At 45.0% G+C, this 15,332-nt stretch overlaps 1 protein-coding gene across 5 annotated transcripts in view; it reads left to right on the top strand.

Annotated features, from left to right (window-relative positions):
* The window catches only part of ANXA2 (annexin A2), a 69,551-nt gene that overhangs the window by 14,755 nt on the left and 39,464 nt on the right, over positions 1-15,332 (top strand). For 2 of the 5 annotated variants that reach the window (XM_065559528.1, XM_065559527.1), the window contains exon 3: positions 14,960-15,019. In XM_065559528.1, the coding sequence (XP_065415600.1) occupies positions 14,972-15,019 (48 nt within the window). In that variant the 5' untranslated portion in view covers positions 14,960-14,971. Of the gene's footprint in view, positions 1-5,572; positions 6,048-6,120; positions 7,971-14,959; positions 15,020-15,332 lie in introns of those variants that run through there. The other 3 variants (XM_042853822.2, XM_065559526.1, XM_065559529.1) reach the window with 3 other exon arrangements.

Raw genomic sequence — 15,332 nt, 5'->3', positions numbered from 1 at the left:
ACTTAACTACATTCCTTGAACATTACAAGACCATTGCTCCAAATCAGTAGGAGTTACAACCTTCCCACTCTTTGGCAGGGACCCGTTGTTTATCCAAACTATAAAATTGGCTATACTGTGAGTCACTGAAATGGAAGAGTAGGTTGCAGGTAGGGTGATCAGATGTCCCGATTTTGGGGGCTTTTTCTTATATAGGTACCTATTACTCCCCACCCCCGTCCCGGTTTTTCACACTTGCTATCTGGTCACCCTACTTGCAGGTAAGCAGTAGTACAGAAATAGAGCTGATTTTCTGTGACAACTTTCTAAGGAGAAAATCTCTTAAAAGTTTTCTGAAGCTTCCATCTTCTAGTGTTGCTCCTATGCCATTCCCCAAGAACAGCAAGTTGTGGAGTAGCTATACATGCTGTTTCCACCACAATTGCTGCTGCTGCCAAAGGCCCGGTTTGCACTAGGAACATTTTTTCCTAATTTCCCACTGTTGCTAACACTGGTGTCAGCAACTATGGGGAACGCTAGCGGAGCCAGGCAGTTGGCTGCTGCCAACATTTTAAGTACTCTGTCGTTTAATCCTGCTCACAACCTAATTGTGATGGTGCTTAAAACACAGGCAGAAGCAATAGTCCATCTACACTAGGGGCTTGTGTAGATGAACACTTAGTTTGCGACAAGCTGGGGTGTAAATCTACCTTGCACTAGCCTGCATTAGACACACTAAGTGTCTGTGTGTGCCCTGCTGCTGCACAGAAAAAATTCCCTAATGGGCTTTGATCTGTCCCATTTTGAAACTGGAGTAGTTTCAAGTGTAGTTAGGGAACTTTTACTGTGTGGCAGCACAGCAAAATGCCTAACAGTGATAATACCAGAGCTGAATCAGTCTCAGCAATGGTGGAAGAGTTTTGAAAAAATGTCCCTATTGTCTTTGGGACACAAGTCAGTAAAAATATTCAGATTCAGGCAGAATAACTAGTCTCTGCCTCCCAATGACACGCTGAGGCTGCTTAGTGGATTTCCCCCCCTTTCAGTGCGTGATTTTCTTTTTATACTTAAAGTGGTGTAATGGATTGGACCAGCCCCCTGAAGGCAGCCAGATATTTTGCTTTAGAAGGGAGTGTCAGGAAATCCTCCTGTATTCAGGAAGTTAATTGAAACATGGTTACACACAATAGGAATGCTTGTTTGTGTATCCTGTGACTGTTTCATTCACTCTGTGTAGACAGTTCATTCACACTATCAGTTCTTGGTATTTAGCAAGTGTGTTTTTATTTCTGTCTGCATGTGTATGTAGGCAACCTCTAACCTCTGTAGGACTAGACTAGTAGGTCCATGTTACATAATGAAAGACCAAATAGCTGGACATTGGTGTTTCAATTTAGAAATCAACTGAACTCAGTTCAGTGTGCTCAGAAAACTATAAAGCCTATCTTTAAATATTTGTGATAAATGAAGGGCAGTAACATATGTAGCAAATTGTAGTAAGGTTTGGGTGGGGTTCATTCATAGTGTATATCCTACACTGCATGTGTAAACATAGTGCTAATCCCACACTGTGTGTCTGTTAGCACTGGACAATCAGCCCAGTGGGATTTAGCCATAATGAGTCAAGCCTGACCAGAATGATGATTTTAGCAATGCAGTGTGTACAATGTTGCCTTGAAACAGCTTTACTATTATTAGCCTGTGTCTATATTTACTAGAGATTTTTCCTCATTGAAACTGCACCTGTAAATATAGTCCTAGCATGCATGCTTCTTTGGCACCATTGGCAGGTGTTCCTAGGAAGTGGGCAGAGCACTCCCTTCCCTTAAATCAGATCCCACTCCCCCTAGACATTACTCTGTATCTGGAAGGACCTTTCTGGGGGGAAAAGAGCCAAACATTTACACCTGGATTGTGAACTCAAAGGATGGGGAGCATGGGGGAATTTCCAGTGATGATAGACGAGAGGGAGTAGAAAGGCTTTGGGAAGAAAGATGAAGTTCAGCTGAGTTCCACTTGGTGGGATATCCAGGAAGTTCTGTCACGAGATACAATCAGAAAGATGACAATGAACAGAACAGAGAAGTATATCTGCAAGTAGTCACCATAGACGAGGTAGCAGAAGACATGCCCAGGGATAAGGGTGCACTGGGAGATAAGGAGAAAGCTAAGAACACACCAGCAGAGAGTGGGAAGGAGGAGGAAGAGGTCTTTTACTAACTACCAAAAATGTTGGCTCCCAAGATCCAAAGAAGTGTTTGTAAAGCGCTTTGAGATCCTCCAGTGAGAGGCACTAAATAAGTACAGAATGTGAGATCTGTATCTCATCAATGTTAGAGAAGCTGTATCTCAGACAACATCTGGCCAAAGTGGATGGACTTAACTAAGGAAAATTGGTCCTAATGTATCATACAAAACTGGTGAATCTTGAAGCAAGTTGTTGGGTGTAATTTATTCCATTGCCTTGATGGAATAACTTATGCCTTTGATCACCTTCACTTCTGGAGAATTCTCAGGCTCCATGAGTTAACACACTTTTCAATAAAATGCAAATGCACATCCTATCACTGAGCAATATCAGGTGGATCTGTAGTGCTGCCTTAAAGATCAAAGGCAACACAGCAGGCCAAGAGCCATGGTATGGATGAATGGGGTAGAGTGCTGATCAGCCAAGATCTCTGGCAAATGGCTCTTTTCTTGTGGACCTCTACTTTTCAGTGGACTTCCCAGCCACCAGCTGACCATTTCATTTCTCTCGTTAGGTTCATCTGCCAGAGGGGGGGCAGATGGCAGTGGAAAGCTGGCCAGTGGCCATGGAACTGTGCAGGGCTTTACCTTCATACAGCATACATCCCCTTCATTGGTAGCTGTAGTGTAAGTAAGTGTCTAAGATAGTTTACATAGGTGTTGTGGAAATATAAAATGTAGTATTGTTAGAAGTGTTTCTGATGTACTGGATTATCTTTAACCTCAACCCGTTAGGAAAACAAAGCAAAACCACAACGCTGAATTCAAATAACAGCTAGAATCAAATTTCAGGACAATGAAGTTCTGCTACAACATGATTTTGTTTGGTTGAAGAGTCACGTCAGATAATCCCAAAGGCAACCTCTATATGCTCTGAAGTTGCAGGAGCTTGAGGGATTCAGCTATTATTATTTATCATTTCATAGATTTCGAGGCCAAAAGTGACCATTGTGATCATCTAGTCTGACTTATAACACAGACCATAGAATTTCCCAAAAATAATTCCTTTTGATTTAGAGCATTTTTTTTATTCCAATCTTGGAATTAAAAATTGCTTCTGATGGAGAATCCACCACAATTCTTGTTCCTGTGGTTAATTGCTCTCACTTTGACAAATTATGTCTTATTTCCCGTTGGAATTTTTTGAGTTTCAACTTCAGCCATTGGATCGTGAAGCCCCAACTGATATTCAGGCCCTACTGTGCTAGGTGCTGTACAAACATATAGTAAGAGGTAGTCTCTGCTCTGAAGAATTTACGGTCTAAATAGAAAAGACAGACAAAAAGTGGGAGCGGGAGAGGGGCACCGAGAGATGATGTGACTTGCCTAAGGTCACACAGCAAATCAGTAGCAGAGCTAGAAATAGCCCCAAAGTCTGCTAACTCCCAGTCCAGTGTCCTGTCCACTAGAGGACACTGCCTGCCATGTGCCCAGATATAACTGGAGTTCTATTTCTATGATACAAACCTAACTCCACCTGCATTTATTTCTTACTATAATGATGAATTCCTTAAAATATACAAATGAGAGTATGTGAGATCTATCTTACAGACAAGATCTTTCCCAGGGATAATTATAGCCCTTTAAAGGGAAGCATTTTAAGTAAATTGAATTCTGAGCAGAGCATGACTTGTGCACAGGAATTACATTGCACAGAAAAGAACTCATCCCATTGATTAGCTTGTTCGGTGGAGCACCTAACACGATGTCTGGCTCCGCTGTATTGAGTTAGATAAAAGATGGCTTTGATGTACAATGTACTATCCAAACATGCAGCAGAGTTACAATTCTATAAGACTTCTAGTGTGTAAATCTGTCAGAGTTGGTCCGGCAAGAAGGAACCGAGGGTGGGGGGAGCGCGCGGCTCCCCTTATAGCACTCTATAGAGGTGCCACAACAGGGATTGCAGCAGCGCTCCCCCTATGGGTACTGGTAAGGGAAAAACTTCTGGCACCAGTGCATGTGGTGAGCACGCACACCTACTGTGGAATAGACATGAGCAACACATCTCAAAGAACGCCAGTTACGGAACAAGTAACTGTCCTTTACAAAAGCATAGTTCTAATAATGCTTAGTGGTTCAACATCATTCCTCTGGCAACTGCCTTGTTGAAGCTTAAGCTAATAAATGTATGACTCTAATGAAAGTTTATTATAAAATTTATATAACATTAGTAACAAAATCCTATGCCATTTCACACTCCTTTCCTTCTTTGTCTGCCAAATGCCCTCTGTCTCTCTCAATGCCTCTTTAAAATACAGTTCTGCAAAGTCTTTTTAGTGTGAATGCACCAAACTTTAACTGGATGATTGTAAGGCTATGTCTACACTACGGACCTTACAGCGGCACTGCTGTAAGGTGTGCTGTGGTGTTGCTCTATGCTGATGGAAGAGAGCTCTCAGAACGGTATAATTAAACCACTCCAATGAGTGGTGGTAGGTATGTGGTTGGGAGATGCTCTCCCACGAACATAGTGCAGCCCGCACTGGTACTTTTGTTGAAGAAACTTTTGTCGGTCAGGGGTGTGGTTTTTTTTTTCCACACCTGTGACCTATAGAAGTTTTATCCACAAAAGTGCTAGTGTAGACATGGCGTAAAAGACTTTGAAAATAGAAGGTAATCACTTGCATAACGGGCCTCATCATGCTGTTACCTAGCAGCTCTGTGTTCTTGGGGAACCAGGGTGCAGTACCCACCTGGTCCTCTCAGATGTGCTCTGTTAGTGTGTGTTCGTCTGATTGTGGGGCTAGAAGAACCCAGTCCTGGGGAACTTAGGACTTGCAGGATAGCTCCAGTGGGAGGGAACCTGCAGCAGGGAGAAGTAGAGCTCGTAGGAGAACACAAGTGACACATTGATAGAAGTACAGAACCCCACCCCCCCGAAGAGTAACCCTAATAAATGAGCATACTCCAAAGTAACAGGCAAAGCTGGTAACAATGCAGTAAGTGTTACTCCTACAGCTAAATCCTCTGTTAGCAACTTCGAAGCCTAGAGCACTAGAGTGGGACTATTGTGCCCTGGGTTCTAGTCCCAGCTGAGCTGGTGATCTTGGGCAAGTCAGTGCCAACTCGTGCCTCAGTTTCCTCATATGTAAAATGGGTATACCTAGCCTGACATCCTTTATAAAGTACTTTGTAAGCTATGGATGGAAAGTGCTCTCTAAGAGCTGGGCATTCTAAAGAATAGCCTGGTGAACTCCTTGAGGGTGGAGGGAGACTGTCTCCCCCTCTGTGCTTCACACAGCAGGCACCAGCTGAGGATACTCAGTGCATGGTTCAGAGCTAGGGGTGACACCGCCCGAGTGCCCTGACTTGTATTGGAGACGCGCCTTTCCTGTGAGAGGCTGCAGTGCGCTGGAGAGAAGGGGAGGCTGTGCAGCCTGGACACTATCGAGATTTAGCTCAGGCACAAAGAGTGCCAATTGACCGTAACTCCTCTGCAGCCCAAACCAACCAACGGGCTGGGGCAGTAGGAGGCGAGGGCTCGATGCTGTGTAATGCCCACCCTATCTGCGGGCAGCTAGCACCCCACCCCACCCCCTCCCCTCCCCGCCCTGCCCCGCCCGAGGTTGCTAAACCCTGGTGTGCCCAGCCAGCGTGAGTCAAAAGGCAGATGAGTCAGAGGCAGCCTGGGGTGGGTGGGGCGCCTCTCGTCAGGCTACCGCAGGCTGGGTGAGGGGCGGGGGAGAGCCTGGGGAGTGCCAGGGGGTGGGACTAGGCTAGACTGTAGATGTGGCTCTGTACAAAATCCCCACCCAAGCGGCCACCATCCTCCCTCTCTGAGTCCTGAGGAGCCCGGCGCAGCCTGTGCCTTGCCCCAGGTAAGTGCTCCCCTCCCCCTGCTTGGCTGCCAATGCTACCCCCTGCAGGGGGGCTAGCACCGCCTGGGCATTCACTAGGTGCGAGCGGGGTTAGCTAAGCAAAGCTCCCCGGGGGACTGCAGCTGAACGAGGCGGCTCCTTTTGCAGACGTTGTTTCTGAAAGTTTTTGTATTTGAAACAGACTCGCTGAGCAAAGCTCTCGGAGCAAGAAAGTTTCCCTGCCTGGTATCTGCAGGGGAGCTGGGCAGTGTAGGGCTAGGAAAAGCATAGCAGTTTCCTCTGCTAGGGACACACCCCGCCTCTGCTTCTGATGCGCATTGCAAGATGAAACTTACTTTAAGGGGGCCAGGAGGAGGTTTAAGGTAACTGTAGCTGGCGGTGAATTCCAGGGAGAGGGAGGGGAGAGGGGCTGCATAAAACAGCCTTAGGAGGCAGTAACTAGCACCTGTAATAAAGTAATTAACACAATTGCTTATGCTGCAAATACCAGAATCTTTGCTAGACTGTTAGATGTCATGGCTGTTAATCAGAGAATTAGCCAGACTGCAATGTTGGGTGTGGCCTCCATCGAGTAGAGTGTCTCTCCCCCCCCCCCCCTCCCCGCTTTGGTCTTTGGTCTTTTTAATTTTTGCTTCTCCTACCCCTCCCCCCCTTTAAGGTGATTCTCAGTGTTTTGTTGCACATTCCGGTGGTTTCAAATGATCAGATCAAGTCCTGTTTTTAAACTTGTTAGTATGAAACTACCATATTGATATCTCAACATTATCCTTTTCTAGGTGTGGAGAAAAAGGAGGTTCGTTTAATAACCCCTACCAGGAGGAGTTGGTCCCAAATTACTAAGAAGTCACTTAAGAACTAACTCTCTTTTCTTCCCCTGTTAAAGTACATTAAGGCTCTTTGAATGAATGAGTGGTTTTGCCATAGGTAAGATTCACTTTTCAACCAGAAGCTTTGCAGAGAAGATTTATTTTAGACAATCAGCTGAGCATTTAACTTTCAGTTTAAATGCAAGTTTCATTCAGGTATAACTAAGCTAATGTTATACACAACAGAACAAAGTGTGATCCTGGTGCATAACCTGAGTAAATGGGCCCCACTTGTGGGGCTCTGGGTTACAGAAAATGGAATACTCACTCTTGCTTACTCAGGGCGTGGTGGAGCAGTGCTACTGCAGCTATTCTAGCAATTTCTGCCCCTACAGTCTTCCTATACAGGTAGCTTTAGATAATGACTCTCCATAGCTGAGCCTCGCTTCTCCTCTTATACCTTCTTCCCCCCACCACACAGATATAGGTGCTGTCTGCCATGGAGCACTGTAGTGTGGCTGAGGTGCAGTTCTGATTTATGCCCCATTTCCCCCCCCCCCCCCCCCTTAGCAAAATTGCTGAGGTTGTGCTGCTCTTTGGGCCTTGTGGGTAGGTTTTGCACTACCCCTGCTGTCCTTGGGCAAGGACTATAACTGGAGGAATATTAGGGTGCTTTCAGGGAGGCCATGTACAAATTTGGCTCATTACTGGACAGTTACAGTACAGTTTAGGATTCACTGTTCATAAAACTATTGAAACCTTATGCATTAGGACTCTGAATAAAGAGCACTTTGGTACGTGGAAATAAATGAAGACTGAAAGAGGTAACGTAGTTACTCAAGGTTAATGTTCTATGCCATTGAGAGAGTTCAGCTGAAAGATGCACTTAGTCCTATATGTGGACACTGCCTGCTTGTCCATTTACTAAGGCTATGTCTACACTACCCGCCTGAATCGGCCGGTAGAAATCGATCTTTCGGGAATCGAATTATCGCGTCTCATCGGGACACGACAATCAATCCCCAAATCGACGCTTGTACTCCACCAGCGGAGGTAGAAGTAAGCGCCGTCAACAGGGGAGCCGCGGAGGTCGATTTGCCGCCATCCTCACAGCAGGGTAAGTTGGCTCCGATACGTCGAATTCAGCTACGCTATTCGCGTAGCTGAATTTGCGTATCTTAAATCAACTCCCCCGCCCTGTATGAGGACGTAGCCTAAGTTAAGTGGGCTCTGCAGGGTAGGTCTGTGGTAGGACAGAGATTTCCTTCTTGGGTTGATGTTGCAGGATTTGAGTTACTTCTGTTGCTTGGTCTGGTGGTACTGAACAGCCCCAGTGAGTGTATTTTTCTAGTTGCTCTTTTATGGAATGGTTTTTAATAGGTTTTCCTGCAGAATCTCAGGAATATTCTATTTTAAATATAGATCTAGAGAAGTCCTAGCTTTACTGTTGGTTAAGCACTCGTGTATGGTATAGGCAATTGGCATATTCCTGAAATGGAACATCTATAGCCCCTGGTTTATGTAGTATTGACCTCTGGAAGAGAGTGAGTCTTAAAATATTGTGCATTGTTAATAGATCAAAATAATGTTTTTCACATATGGCCTATGAAATCTTTTCCTTTCAAGTTTAATCAATTCATGGCCCAGACAGGGCCTTCATTTACCCTCCTAAGCTCTGGGGTGCAGCTTGGGGACACAGCCTGACCTGCTGTATTTCCAGTTACCATTGTGTTCAAATAAATGACTTTCAGTCCTTGTTCTATTCAGTTCAAAGATATTCTATTCCTTTACTTTTTTGTGGTACTTTTCTTTCTCCTCCACACTTCCCCTAGCCTCTGGAGCAAAGCTCCTCTGTTGCCACACCCTGTTTTTGTTGGAAGACTTAAACCAAATGGGCTCTTGATTGTAAGAGCTTCCATTCTTCTATTCTCTATTTCTTTGCTCCATAAGCCTGGGAACACCGTTCCCTGTCATCCATAAAAGTGGAGCACGTTTTCAGGCTAGGACAATAGGTTAGCTGTCTCCTCACATGATGATTGCTGCTTGTTTAGTTAACATCAGGCATTTTTTTCCCTGGAACCTATGCATGTTTTCTTTCATGACACATCTGAACTGTGCTCAGAAACCAAGAGATCTGAGGCTGTGTCTAAATCAACATTAGCTGCTATAGCATTATCACCAAATTGCCTGATGGTTGTTACATGGGTGAGGGATCAGATAACAGTGTGGGCAATTGACCTGCAAGTATCTGAACTGTGTCTTCTCTCAGCAAAGAATAACTGAGATCTCTCACTTCTCTGTGTATTATTAAAATAAAGAAATAGTGAAATTCTGATTCAGGATCACATGATAGCCTTCTGAAGAAAAACAAATTGCTTGGGCTTGTCTACAAGTATGGAGTCTTAAAGGGTTGGGAATAGAGGCCCAGATTCCTTCCAGTTTACGAAAAAGCAAGACTGTGCATGTGGTTTTTATTTTAAATACATCCAAATCCAAACAGTATTAGTCAGAACTTCACCAGTAACAAGAGGGTTTACTTGAGGACCCTGAGAGTATCTTGACAGAAATGGGGCCAAAATTCTAATGAAGGAACTTGTGACTATCTACACATTTATTCTGTAATTGAAGATCTTTCTCTGCAACCTTGATTTTACAGAAATCCCCATTATGCTGCCAGTTTTCTTTTGATCTGCACTAAACCTGGTTCTGATTGGCTCTTGGTTGCTATAGCATTATTTGGTAACTCCATGACCATACCATTTTCATCTGTCCAAGAGGGTGTGTTAGCTCAGTTACTGGACTCCGTTCAAGTTTTCTGTTCCAACAAGCCTGATTCAATGTGGTTTTTATTTGATTTAGAAATGGCAGGCTTGCAAAAAGCTGTCTGGCAACTGTTGCTGTGTGAAAGACTATACTGCAAATGCATTCACTTCAGCTTTCAGTGGAGCTTTTTAGTTCTTTGTGGCATGCAAGACCAAAGGATTTCTTAGTCACATGTCTTGAAGATGCGCTAAAATTGATCATCAGTACAAAGATTGCCTTGTTTATAACATTTACTTTTATTAAGAAAGAACAAGTACTTTGGCTTTCATAATGTAACTGCCATATCACAATCCTCATGATTAAGGCTTGTGCAAGACCTTAAGGCTTTCTCTCTGTTGCCTCTTTTTAGAGGGTTGGACCTGGATTGTTCTGGATTTCTGTCCTGAGACTGATTATTTCAATGCAGTTGATGTTATCCCAAACTTCCTCCCTTAGATACTATATCTAATTATTCCATAGGCAAATGAGTGGAGTTTAAACTTAGTTCTTTTCTCACCTAGATTGCTACGGACGATTTAAGGATTCTTAATGTTCTGGGTGCTTATAAGCATACAAGCTTTACAGACACTTAACACAAGCTAGGACAGGTTAGATATGGATGAGATTACAGTAGCTATGTTAAGTGAAATAATACAACAGTGTTCCTACTATTTACTGTTATAACAATTAATACATTTTCTAATTTAAAAAGGACTGATACCTGGAGTACATACTGTACAGCATTCCATTTGATATTGTTTTATCAAAGACATTGATGGGAAATAAGACAAGTTTGGAAGGAAGGGAAAATCATTCTTCACGGTTACAAAATTGTAACCATCACAATAAGCAAATCTGTAGACAGCTGTAGAACAGCTGGGGCAGTTCTGTTCAGTTCTGTCTTTAACTCAAGCAACGTAGAAGAAAAAGCATTTGACAAGTAGGGGGGCTGAAGAAAAATAAACATTCATGATGTCGTCTCCTTAGCCAAATATAATACTGTCGCTAACAATATGGTGCTGGGGAGGGGGATATGGGCAGACGTAGGTTTTATTTTTGTATTAAAAAATATAAAGCCTTATTTCTTACCTTATGTAACTTATTACACCGGGCCCCCTTTTTCAGCAATACCATATAGTACTGCAAAGGTATCTAGGGACCAATGCTTATTTTCTTTTGAATGTTTTCCTGACAAGATCATCATGTTCTTTAGCAGCACTGGCTGATTGTATCTGCTCATCCCATCTTTTGATGACCCTGCATGACAGAGAGGGTTGTTCTTTTCTTGGTATCGACTCTTAGACCTCTCATCTGCTTTCAAGAGAGCCACACTTGGAAACTGGGTGTTGTATTGTAAGGGGTTGGGATATACTAGGCTCAAGGATGAGGGAGAGTTTCCAGCAATTTGGAAGTGGATGAGAATTCTTCTAGAGGGAGTCCCACTGCATCTCTCTCCTGTTTGGAACTCCTGGACCCTCTCAGCTGAGCTGCCTCTGAGCGATTGGCTCCCCATCTAACTCTTGAGTGCGAGGCTGGCAGTTGGAACACTGACTGAAAGGACGTGGGCAGGGTAGGGTGTCTGGGAGCAGGGAGATGGTTTGGGGGAGTGAGATAATGGGAAGGGGAGAACTGGCAGCAGGAGCATTGCTGAGGACCCAAGAGGGAGGGAGGGAGTTATTCAAAGTGAGGTTGAATATACTCTCATTCAGTTTCTTGGTCCGGTGTACTGAGGACAAATATCCTGATCCTATGTGTGCTAAATTTGTGCATGCGGGTGATGTACAGGCAATGCTATTGGCCTAAACAAGCAAATGTCTAGTTTCCAACACCTTAACATTGCATAATGCCTAAGATTAGTGGTATTAGCAGGGGAACATTTCTCACCTATTAGCAGAAATGCCTCTGTCTAATCTAGCTAGTTCCTTTTCCCTGTTTGACATTTCCACTAGATTTCTTGGTGCTGGAGTCCTTAGAAGGCAACCTTCAATTTTAACTGATGAAATAGTTAATGCTTATTTCAGTGGCACCATCAGAAGGTGACACAAATGGCTACATTTCTCTCCTTGCTAGTGGAATTTGGGAGCGCCTACCTTCCTGCCAGAATTTCAGGAATGCAGTGATGTTGCCCAAACTTCTCCTGTTTACACCCCTTGAAAAAATTCTTCTCCTCCTCCTCTTACTCTTACTCATGATGATTTAGGACCCTCCCAGTCAAACAATACTACTGCCCAGGCAAAGAGACTAAACTTGTCAGGGAAAAATGGTATAGTGGCATCAGCTTGTCCAATTGAAATGTTCATTTTTGTAGTTTATAGGATCTATGCACATTAGGCTTATTTTTCATACATCTGGAAGTCTGATCCTATTAGATGCTTAAAAAACAATATTCTTTGGAACTTTAAAAATTTCAGCAAGCTTAGTTTCCATCACCAAGTATTGCTGAGAAAGAAGTTGTTGCCTTGGCTATGATGTGAAATGGATAAGCTTTTTGGCCACGGAAGCTATGCCCCACAATTATGCAGATTATCTTACTCCACTGCATTGTTCCTTTTGGGGTCTGTATTTTGATGGGGTCCTTATTATTTGTGATCAGATACTCATGCTGCTAATCACTACAAGTCTGTCTCATCTTACGCGAGGGTTCCGTTCCGCGGTTAGCATGTAAAGCGAAAACCGCATATAGTCAAAATTCCGTTGAGTTCAATGGCGGGCAGAATCGCCCGCACTACAGGTATAGTATTAAAATTGTTGTTTTTCTCGACCGCGTAAAGTTGAAATCGCACATGTTAAATGTGCGTAAGATGCGACAGACCTGTATTTGTGCCCCTGGCTTGTAATTTTTATTTTTTCAGTAGCAATATTAGAAACTGTTTAGCCACTCAAATGCAAAATAGCAAAGTTAGGCAAGTGTTCTGGCTCAAGTGTTCCAGATCAAATAACATCAGCTGCGTCTGTAAAATACAAATAACTTAAATTCACAGAGGCCATTTCAAGACTTGTGATTGAGGAATTTAGCCTCTGAGTTGCAGATCATTCGCCTAAAGCAGTTGTTTTTAATTGCTTTTTGGCAGTTGTCTGGGCCGACTCAGGGTACAGTTTCTCTAAAAGAAATTTGTTGATACTAAAAAAAAAAAAAAAAAAAAAAAAAAAAAGTTAATCAGTGTCTGTGTGTTCAAAAAATCATTAATCTAATATCCTTAGTGTGGTGGTATTCTAGCAAAGCAGTCATTAATTAGAGTCATGACTCAGATCAGATTTTTAGGAAATGACCCTCTGTTGATGAATGGTATTGATTCTGAAATGTGTTTGAGGGTTTTTTGGTTTTGGGGGGTGGTTTGGTTTTGTTTTTTTTTTTTGTTTTTTTGTTTTTGTTTTTTTTTTTGGTAGGAGTTCTTTGACTTACTGGAGACCTGACAAGTCTGGTTTCTTTGCCTGGGTAGTAGTATTGTTTGACTGGGATAGTCCTAAATCATCATGAGGAGGAGAATTTTTTTTTGAGGGGTGTAAACGGGAGGAATTTAGGCAACATCACTGCATTCCTGAAACTTATTGACTGAAATTTAAAAGTGGATTTAAAAGTGGACATCAGCAAAAGTGATTAGAGTAAAAATAGTCACTTACTGCCATATAGTAGGGTTACCATATTTCAGCAAGAAAAAAAGAGGACGGGAGGAGCCCCGCCCTAGCCCCGCCCCTGCCCCTCCCACTTCCCGCCCCCCCAGAACCCCCAACCCTCCCCCCGTTCCTTGTCCCCTGACTGCCCCCTCCTGGGACCCCTGCCCCTAACTGCCCCCCAGGACTCCACTCCCTATCTAAGCCTCCCTGCCTCTTGTCCCCTGACTGCCCCAACCCTTATCCACACCCCCACCCCCAGACAGACCCCTGGGACTCCCACGCCCCATCCAACCACTCCCCACCCCCTGACAGCCCCCCCCAGAACTCCCAACCCATCTAAACCCCTCTGCTCCCTGTCCCCTGACTGCTCCGATCCATCTCCCCACCCCTGCCACCTGACAGCCCCCCCCCAGAACTCCCAAACACTCCCCCCCTGCTCCTTGTCCCCTGACTGCCCCCTCCTGGGACCCCTGCTCCTAACTGCCCTCCAGAACCCCACCCCCTACCTAAGACTCCCTGTTCCTTGTCCCCTAACTGCCCCCTCCTAAGACCCCCCCCAGGACCCTACCCCCTACCTGTACCCTGACTGCCCAAAACTTTCTCCACTCCCCCCAAAAAGCCCCCCCCCGTTTCTTGACTGCCACCTCCAGAACCTTCCTGCCCCCTGACCTCTTTACCCTGCTGCTCAGAACAGAGTGTTGGGCTCTGTGCAGCCGAGCCGGACACGTGGCTGAGCTCCCCTGCACAACAAAACCCGGTCCCTGGCCCTGCACAACAAAACCCGGTCCCTGGCCCTGCACAGTGCTGCCGGACTGGGCTGCAAGGGAGCTGCCGGCTCAGAATGCAGGGCGGATCCGGCTCCTCTACAGCTGCTCCTGAGTCCAGCCCGGGACTTCCCTGCAGCCCTCCCAGCCGCTCGCTCTGCTATGCCGGGGGAGGGGGGAAATCCCGGACATTGTGAGTGCTTTACAAATTCCCCCCGGACGCTATTTTTAGCACAAAAAGGAGGACATGTCCGGGTAAATCCGGACGAATGGTAACCCTACCATATAGGAGAGTGAAGACCAATTCCTATCCAGTTGTGATGTGTGCCATTTACTGTATACTCTTGAGATACTCCCTTACTTGTTACTTCAGCTCTTGCTGCAGGGGTGGCCAACCTGTGGCTCCGGAGCCACACGCGACTCTTCAGAAGTTACTATGCGGCTCCTTGTATAGGCACTGACTCTGGGGCTGGAACTGCAGGCGCCAACTTCCCAATGTGCCGGGGGGTGCTCACTGCTCAACCCCGGCTCTGCACAGGCCCTGCCCCCACTCCGCCCCCTCCCCTGAGCCTGCCATGCCTTGACTCTTGCCCCTCCCCCCCAGTCTCCTGCATGCCAGGGAACAGCTGATTGGGAGGGAGGAGGAGGTGCTGATCAGCGGGGCTGCCGGTGGGTGGGAGGTGCTGGGAATGGGGGGGGAGTGTTTTGATGAGGGACTGCTGACTTATTACTGTGGATCTTTGGCAATGTACATTGGTAAATTCTGGACCCTTCTCAGGCGCAGGTTGGCCACTCCTGTTTTGCTGGATTGTCCCAACTTCGGTGTGATGGTATAACAGGGCTAGTTTAATGTGCTGTAGCGTGTTGGTAAAAAAAAAAAAAATGTTTATGAAGTCTCTTTTTCTCTTTTTTCCCCCCTCTCCAGTTTCCTTTCAAGATGTCCACGGTTCATGAAATTCTAGGCAAGCTCAGCCTTGAGGGAGATGTAAGTATCACTGAGGAGCTAGAAAAGAGATTTGGTATGACTTTCTCTTAAATGCCTGACTTGTTTCCTTTCCAAGATGCCTTTGTTAGGGTTGAGACTGAACTGTAGTGATTGTAAGGTGAGGCTATAAGACTCCACATACTTGAACTGACCCAGACTAAAAGCTAGGTCGGTGATACTCCATCTCTGGTGCTAGAGACATATGTGACCCATAGGGCACCACCCGCATCTTTTGAGGAGTCCTGGGATTTAATTAAGGCTTCTCCAAAGCTGATGGTGTGGTACTGGTGCTGCTTGACATGTTAAACGCAGG

Source organism: Chrysemys picta, chromosome 10 (genome assembly GCF_011386835.1).
Source record: "Chrysemys picta bellii isolate R12L10 chromosome 10, ASM1138683v2, whole genome shotgun sequence".
NCBI classification, from domain to species: Eukaryota; Metazoa; Chordata; order Testudines; family Emydidae; genus Chrysemys; species Chrysemys picta.
This window is presented reverse-complemented; position numbering and strand designations above follow the sequence as displayed.